Source organism: Tursiops truncatus, chromosome 1, assembly GCF_011762595.2.
Source record: "Tursiops truncatus isolate mTurTru1 chromosome 1, mTurTru1.mat.Y, whole genome shotgun sequence".
Taxonomy (NCBI): domain Eukaryota; kingdom Metazoa; phylum Chordata; class Mammalia; order Artiodactyla; family Delphinidae; genus Tursiops; species Tursiops truncatus.
In genome coordinates this window covers 39,727,607-39,736,398 of record NC_047034.1, presented here as the reverse complement: position 1 = coordinate 39,736,398, position 8,792 = coordinate 39,727,607, and the positions used below count along the sequence as shown (strand labels likewise).

The 8,792-nt window shown below is 41.8% G+C and overlaps 1 protein-coding gene across 1 annotated transcript; it reads left to right on the top strand.

Annotated features, from left to right (window-relative positions):
• Positions 1-264: 264 nt before the first annotated feature.
• SLC30A1 (solute carrier family 30 member 1) lies at positions 265-8,016 on the top strand. The gene is made up of 2 exons (XM_019918507.3): positions 265-1,506; positions 3,181-8,016. The coding sequence occupies exons 1-2, from the start codon at positions 894-896 to the stop codon at positions 4,083-4,085; spliced, it is 1,518 nt and encodes a 505-aa protein (XP_019774066.1). The 5' UTR covers positions 265-893; the 3' UTR covers positions 4,086-8,016.
• The last annotated feature ends 776 nt before the right edge of the window (positions 8,017-8,792 follow it).

Genomic DNA, 8,792 nt, shown 5'->3' with positions numbered 1-8,792 from the left:
CCGCGCCCCCTTCCCTCCCCCACGACGTCCATCGCTGCACCCGGCCGCGGCCCCCAGCCCACGCCCGGCTCCTGAAGGGAAAGGCCCCGCCCCCCATCTGTTGGCGCCGTGACACCGCCCCCTCCTGCCCCGCCGAGCCTCCATCCAATAGTGAGCGCTGATGGGCGGGGCGCGACAGCTGTCGTGAGGGGATCCTGGCCAATGGGGAAGCGTGCCGGGCCTGGTGGGCGGGACGGCGAGGCCTTGTCACGTTCGGGTCCGTGTGAAAACGGGGGTTCCGAGTGCAAAGCAAAGTTTTTTTGTAAACCGTCTGCAAAGGCGGGGGGGGCGAAGAAGGCGCCCGATACCGGGCCGAGTGCAGCTGCTGTGGCCGCCGCCTCTTTAGCTCTTCAGGCGTTGGCTCCTCGGTCCGAGCGACTCCGGAGGGAGACCAGCGAGGGGAAGACCTGCGTGGAGAGCCCGCAGATGCTTGGAGCCTTTGCAGCACGGAGCTGCTGGTCGCCCGCCCCCGCCGCTCGCCTGCTCCTGCTCCGGCTCTCGGTCCGCGGGCTCCGGGAGCCTCAGCTCCGCGCCGCCGCCGCCGCCCGCTCTAGGTGTGGGGGCTACTGGGGCTGAGCCGGGCCTCCGCGCCAGCTCCGAGGACGGACGCCTGAGGAGCAGCGCGCCGCCGGCCCGCCGGGGACGCCCGCAGGCGCGGGGGCTCGGCGGCTTGACCCCGGGCTCGCCCCTGTCCGGCCGCCGAGGCCCCACGGCAGACTCCCGAGCGGCCCGGCTCGGGCGGTGAGAGCCCCGCGCCGCCCTCCATCCGTCGCCGGGTCGCCGGCCCTCGGCGCCTCGCCGCCGCCGCCTCACGAGCGTCCGGGCCGCGCTCGGCGGGCTCCTGAGCCGCAGCCATGGGGTGCTGGGGTCGGAACCGGGGCCGGCTGCTGTGCATGCTGATGCTGACCTTCATGTTCATGGTCCTGGAGGTGGTGGTGAGCCGGGTGACTTCGTCGCTGGCGATGCTCTCCGACTCCTTCCACATGCTGTCGGATGTGTTGGCGCTGGTGGTGGCGCTGGTGGCCGAGCGCTTCGCCCAGCGGACCCACGCCACCCAGAAGAACACCTTCGGCTGGATCCGGGCCGAAGTGATGGGGGCTCTGGTGAACGCCATCTTCCTGACCGGCCTCTGCTTCGCCATCCTGCTGGAGGCCATCGAGCGCTTCCTCGAGCCGCACGAGATGCAGCAGCCGCTGGTGGTCCTCGGGGTCGGCGTGGCGGGGCTGGTGGTCAACGTGCTGGGGCTCTGCCTCTTCCACCATCATAGCGGCTTCGGCAACGACTCCGGCCACGGGCACTCGCACGGGGGGCACAGCCACGGCCTCCCCAAGGGGGGCCGCGGCAAGAGCACCCGCACCGGGGGTAGCGACAACAGGGCCCCAGGTGAGCAGGGTCCCGACCAGGAGGAGACCAACATCCTGGTGGCCAATAGCAGCAACTCCAACGGGCTGAAACTGGACCGGACAGGTGAGCAGAGAAAGTCGCCGCCGCAGGTGGTTGGCATTGGGGAGCCCGGACCCCGGGATGGCCCCAGGCAGGATGGCCAGCACGCCCCCTGGTGTCCGAGCCGACCGCGCCGCGCCGCCTACCTGGCCACTCCTTCCCGCTCCGGCACTCACACCCCGCCTCGCCCGGAGGACGCGGCCCCCCTTTCAGCCCGGTGTCAGGAGCCGGGGGAGCGCGTCTGGGAGTGTAGATGGGCACCGTGGTGGTGAGAGCGGGCAAAAGGTCAGGAGGTGACCGTCAGCCCGCTGCGGTCCGCAACCGCACTTAACAGTCTTTACAGGCTGTCGTTTCAAGAGGCTGCCTGATTTTGGCATTAGCAGGATCAAAAAATGCTAATTTCTTGGGCCTATTGGGAAACGGAGAGAATCCCCACTTGGTCCTCAGTTGTTGGCTGTTAGGAACCTTGCTCTGCCCAAGTAGTTCTTATGCCCTTCAAACAAGTTTCTTAATATTGTATTCGGGGCTATCTAGTGATTGACTTTCCTGAGCTCAAAACCCTCGTTAAAGGTTTCTATCATGAGCAGCAATGTATGTTTCAGTTAATTTTCTAAAATCTAAACCTAATCCTGAAAATCCTAGACTTAGAACGTGTATGGGCATGTTTAACATTTCACTTTAGGATTTTTCATAATCGTACTAAGATAAAAGCGATGGTAATTTATTCATCTTATATTTTTAATGGATAGTTTTCATTCTAAACATTAAGCGCGCTTGAAGGAAATTGGGAAATGAATGTTGAAAGAAAGGAGACGGGAAAAGGAATCAACCTAATGCCCTACTACCCAAGCTCAGTAATGTTAACAATTTGTTGTATTTCCTTCCACTTTTTTCCATTTACATCTATTTACCTAGTTGTATGATACCACATAGACAGTTTTCCTCTTTCCAGGATGCAGAATATCATGTTAATGAAATTCAAGTTGTACATTGAAAATGTTTAATAAACAATTGAATTTCCTCTCACTCCCACTCTGCCAGGTGTTATTCCAAAGAATATTAAGCTGCTCTGATGTGTATAATTCCTTTAAAGGATCCGTACGTTTGGTTTAGGAGCTAGTAGGGTAGATAGTGATCATTTAGTTCCAACTTTTCCTGAAGTCTCTGTGATTGCTGATAGGTTTATATTGTTGATTTGTCAGTTTCTAAACCTCTTCTATCAAGAGACTGTATCATTTATATAAATGATAAAAGTATAAAAGTTAACACCTTAGTGACTACGAAAAGTGACTAGACCTCTGCGTCAGGTCAGCCATTTGTATTAGATTTATCCATAGTTGCATTTAATTTTGGGTGATAGCGTTCAATTTTGTTTTCTTTTTGGTGTATGCCAACAAGTATAGGAGAATGTTCACAGGACCCCACCCCCACAGAAAAGGTGAACTTTATTTGGAGGTGGGAAGGTAGGAGGGTGGTTAGGAGTATGGGGAAGCAATATCTTCTTAATGACTTAATTTAGCCCTGGCCATTATGTCCTGGCTTGTTCCCAGTATGTCAATTTATATTAAATCACTCTGAGCACATTTCTTATTATGTTTTATGAAAAATTTTCACTTCTGTCACTTAAATGGAATTAGGCAAGAATGTTTATATAAACACTTTAGATGTGTGTGATACAGAATTTTTATTTCTTTGTAGATCCAGAAAAGTCCAGAAATGATGCAATGGAAGTACAAGTGAATGGGAATCTTATCAGAGAACCTGACCAGGTGGAATTGGAAGATGATGATGATAAGGCTGGACAGCTTAACATGCGTGGAGTTTTTCTGCATGTCTTTGGAGATGCTTTGGGTTCAGTGATTGTAGTAGTAAATGCCTTAGTCTTTTACTTTTCTTGGGAAGGTTGTCCTGAAGGGGAGATGTGTGTGAACCCATGTACCCCTGACCCCTGCAAAGCATTTGTAGAATTAATTAATAGTACTCATGCAACAGTTTATGAGGCTGGTCCTTGCTGGGTGCTATATTTAGATCCAACTCTTTGTATTGTAATGGTTTGTATACTTCTTTACACAACTTATCCATTACTTAAGGAGTCTGCTCTTATTCTTCTCCAAACTGTTCCTAAACAAATTGATATCAAAAATTTGATAAAAGAACTTCGAGATGTTGAAGGAGTTGAGGAAGTTCATGAATTACATGTTTGGCAACTTGCTGGAAGCAGAATCATTGCCACTGCTCACATAAAATGTGAAGACCCGACATCATATATGCAGGTGGCTAAGATCATTAAAGACGTTTTCCATAATCACGGAATTCATGCTACTACCATTCAGCCTGAATTTGCTAGTGTAGGCTCTAAGTCAAGTGTAGTCCCATGTGAACTTGCCTGCAGAACTCAGTGTGCTTTGAAGCAATGTTGTGGGACACGGCCACAAGCCCAATCTGGAAAGGATGCAGAAAAGGCCCCAGCAGTTAGCATTTCTTGTTTAGAACTTAGTGACAATCTAGAGAAGCAGCCCAGGAGGACTAAAGTTGAAAACATCCCTGCTGTTGTGATAGAGATTAAAAAAATGCCAAACAAACAACCTGAATCATCTTTGTGAGTCTTGGAAAAGATGTGATATTTGACTTTTGCTTTAAACTGCAAGAGGAAAAAGACTCCATTGAAATTCTATGTTTGCCAAGTAGTGTAATTGAAGTCCTTGTCTGGTCACACAGTTTAATTCTATTTTTGTAAGAACATAATGGGACTGCTTAACAGAGTTCTATATTACAACTTTGTGATTATTAGTGCAGAGTACAGCTATGCTGTAACAGTTTTGGAAAGCCAGTTTTAACACTATGTTACATTTTTGTTTAAAGTAAGTATAAACCTTATATAACATAATGACATTTGATTTCCAGTTTTTCCATGGTAAAAAATTAATTAGGGGGATAAATAAATTAAAATTGTTACTGGAATTTCTCTGCTTTTCTTTTCCCCCAGTGTTATATTTTGTTTATTAGAATTATAAATGCTGGAACTTTAAAAATTCATCAACAGGTTTGTTTCTTTTGACATTTTATGTAATATTTACTTGCCCTTTGAGATCATTGCATAGCATAATGGCAACATTTTAAGAATGACTCATGAAAATTATTAGGAAAAGTTCCTTTTTTTCTTCACATGGGGATATTTATGATACTGAAGATCAGTTACTATTCTGTATCTTATATTGCTGAGTATTATTCTAACAAATAGTGAAATAATTAACAAATTGAACTGTAGTGTACATATAATAGGGCATATGGGGAGTAAGAGCAGGGAAGAAAGTTTACCAAATTATTTAGATTCTTGTATGTTAATATTCAGACTACATTTCTAAATTATTCTGAGAATTTTAACCTTTTTTTTTTTAAAAAAAAAAAAAAAAACATGGTCTAAAACATGGACGTGTTCACCAGCATTACTTTCTTTGAAAGATTGGCATTGGGAACATTGAGTTGAAAGTTTACTCATAAAATATATACAGTAAATATTTTTAAGGACATTAAATTTAATCTAATAACTACATGTTAAATGAAAGCTTATTAATCTCATCTTTTAAATTGTGGGTTTTAAAAATAACTTCAGAGTTAGTCCTTTCACAGTGACCAATCATGAATGGATTCAACAGAGCTGTCTGAGCCCAACCAGCAATGCCTGTGCTCTGCCAAGAGCCATTGACTTGGGAGAGAAAAGGAATCTGAAGGTTAATGCAGTTTGGGTATTAAATTCTCAAAAAGCAAAATTAGTTACGCCACAATTAATAATTGAGATTCTATAAGTCATTCTGTCTTGACATTGCTCAGATCTTCCAATAGTAGCTTATCTTGCAAGATGCCGTAATATCTACACAGGAAATTGTTCTTAGCTATTTCATTGTTGGTATGGATTCCAAATCCATACACAAATATTATTTAAGGGTATTTAAGTTATATTTTTCTTGATAGGGAGGGGTTATGCTTTGTGAAGAAACTAGATTTTTGTCCTCAAAAGGATGGATATTAATATCAGTTGTCATGTATAGCTCTATTTTTCTAGAAACGAGGTATCCTGACTACTTTAGTAACTTTTATAGCTGACTACTTTTGGGATGGCTACCTTTTGGGATTTGAAATAATTCATTATCTAATGGGTCTTAAGATGAAAATGGTGGCATTTGACAGTTAACTTTTTAAAGGGATGATCTTTTGTGGTAGATGGTGTGTTTTTTTCCTAGTGTAAGCCTATTGCTGGCAATGGGCGTATTTAAGAACACCCGATTTTTCCAGTGAGAATGAGGTAATTTTAGGAACACAGTTTGTAAGTTCACATTTGCTATAATGGGCCAAAACCATAACCTGCCAATTTGCAATACATCTTTATCATTTAATACTTTTCTCTGATATTGTGTATTTCAATTCCTAAACTGGTAGTTACTTTGAATTTTGCAAACATTTTTTTTAAACATGAAATTGGGGAATCTCATGGGTGAACAAGAGAAAGCTTCGAATTGTATCAAGTACATTCCTGATTTAACACTTTACAAAACCATTTTTTGAAGATCTCAAAACAGTTTATGTTATAGAAACATGTCAGTAATGATACAAAAGGATAACTGGTGAAATATATTACATTCAATGAGGTTTTCTTTACAGTGCTCTGTTGGGTCTATTTCTTAAAGGTTGTGTAATGCATAAGACATCGACTGAAAGAGGATTTTTTTAAATGGTGTATAAGCATGGGACAAGGGCTTTTTTTTTCTCATAAGTGCTTTGAAAGTAACAGCCTTTAGATTTCAGTTACTTCACTTTTGATAATTTTAAGTAGCTCATATGTAACAAAGTGGTACCATAGGATTCTCTTTTTTCAAAGGACTTTTGTCATAATAGCAAAATCAGTGGGCACTGACTCACCTTTTGAGTTTTAGCAGAGAATTATTTATTTCTTTACAATGCACTTTCTAACCCATTTTTAGCTATATTAGCATTATCTTTTTTAAAAATGCTTTTATATTTAAATATTGTGGGATTTAAGTGTCTTTTCCAAAATAGCTTATTCCTTCCTGCAAGAAAATGAGGGAAATACCATGGATCATTAGGCGACTTAAACCCAATATTTAAATGCTGTTTTATAACACTGCATCAGTTTTAGGAGGTGCATCTCGCCTGCTGGCTCTTTTATATTTGAGCAAGATCAGTGTATTTAGAATATGTGTTTAGAAATGTGTCTGTTGTCTCAATTTAGTAAGAAGGAGGTGCTACATGTGCCTGAATTAAAATCAACCCAGACATTATTTCCAAGCCAAATGCCGCCTTAGTGATGAGAGAGATTTAATTCTCCATTGTCACATTTTAGTTTATATGATTTTTTAATAAGGTTTCTTTTTGAAGAGCATCTGCACTATAAAAGTATGGACTAGAACCTAAAAGCATAGTCAAAAACTCACAAACACTTTGCTGTATGTATTTTAACATTTTAGAAAACAATCTATTTGAATAACTAAGGTGTGTAATTTGAACGGGAAAGATTTCCATCAAGAGCACCTTGGAAAATCACAACAGGTAGAAGACTATGTTAATATGTTTGTATCTTGGTAACATCCTCAGTTAATTTTGAATTTTTGAAAGTTTTGAGGGAAAAGTCCTATGGAATCTAATGTGAAGTATTTAGTAGGCTAACTGGTATTGAGTTGAAGCTTTTTACTGTTTTTAAGCAGATACCATTTGATGAAATGTCATTTACCTGCTGTCCTAAGATGTTCATACATACGCAAATAAGGAGAAGAATCCTACCATATAGAAATATTTATTTTAATAGAGTTTCATTTAAGTCATAAAACAGTGTTAAAACTCTTGGGAAGGTGGAGGGTTTCTCGTTTTTTAAATTGAAACTGTCATACAGTGTTTGACCATCTGAAATGGGAATTGTAACAGCACTATTTTGATGTAGCTCTACCAATATTATGTGACAATGCTATTTAGTTTTACTAACAAGCTCTGGAATACTTAGCAGTCATTTTCACTGGCACAAGAGCTTTTTGTATGTCATTCAATTTAAACTTTTAAACCAAAAACTTTATGGTTTAGTGTCTTTGGCAAAAAGATGCTGAAGGGAATGTAACATACAATTAATGTGGTTATATATAAAAAGACACAAAAAATTGCCCTGTTATGGTTCTGCCTTGAAACAGCACAATGAAGTGTATCAGTGTATTCTGTGATTCTTTATGAAACTTACATGTTGTGTTGTTCTGTGTCTGCCGTAGGGTGTCCTTTGGGCCAGATGTGGCACAGTTAAATGCAATTATCATCTCATGAAATGCAGATGCAGATAAAATGTCTTTAGTGCTGCAACATTTTACCTAACTTTTGTATGTCTTCTGACTGTGCGTTGTTTCCAAAGCTGTTCCTACCTCACCATGAGGCTTTATGGATTGTTCTGTATTATAAATGTTCTTTATGAGACAGACTACTGTGTTTCTTCTCATTTATTAAAAGTTAAGTAGAAAAATAAACTAATTTTAATATCTAGTTCATTGTTCTGTGCATATGGCCTCCCCTTCTGTGCTAAGCTGGGTTATGTAGCAGAGAGTAGGACTTCAGTCACTGAAAGGGAAATTTCAGCTTAACATGTGTTCCTAGAGTGCAGGGTGACCAGGTTACAGGACAGTGGTGTGGAAGAAAACAAATGTGGGTAAAAATTGCCATTGAAATTGAAAGGGTAACAATACAAAGGCTCATTAACAAATATTCAATGGATAGGAAATGTTTTTATTATAAGCATTAAACTTACAAATTATGTAGTTACAGGTTAACCTGCTCCTTTTGGTACTTGTTATTTTTTTTCTTTAATTTGTAAGCATAGTTACTAACAAGGATTATTGAATATTTTACAATTATATAATCATCTGAAACTATTGACACAAGAGCACATTAATACATGAGTTTGGTTGTATGAGTTCAGGACTGTCATAAATGCAGTCTCATATAAAGAATTTCTTAAATTGTACTTCAGTTGGGAGATAAACAGTTGAGAAATCAATGGACAATAAATGGCAGTAGATAATTAATAGAATTGATAAAGACAATAGACATTCCAAAAAAGGGATAAAAATCTTTGGACAGGATTTGGGTAGGTTAAAACAGAGGGGTAGGGGTTGAGCGGTAAGGGGGTGCAGAGTATAGAGGGTTGAGAGTCCAGAGGTAGGAGATTGTGAAAAACAAGGTTAAAAGTGCCATGTCAACAGATTTGAATTTGGTTTCATAAGAAGAGAGGAAACATTCAATTTTTGAGTGGATAAATGAGA

Coding starts and splice junctions, on each gene's coding strand:
- SLC30A1 (XM_019918507.3), top strand. CDS start 894: ATGGGGTGCTGGGGTCGGAACCGGGGCCGGCTGCTGTGCATGCTGATG. Junction 1,507..3,180: donor GCTGAAACTGGACCGGACAG/GTGAGCAGAGAA, acceptor ATTTCTTTGTAG/ATCCAGAAAAGTCCAGAAAT.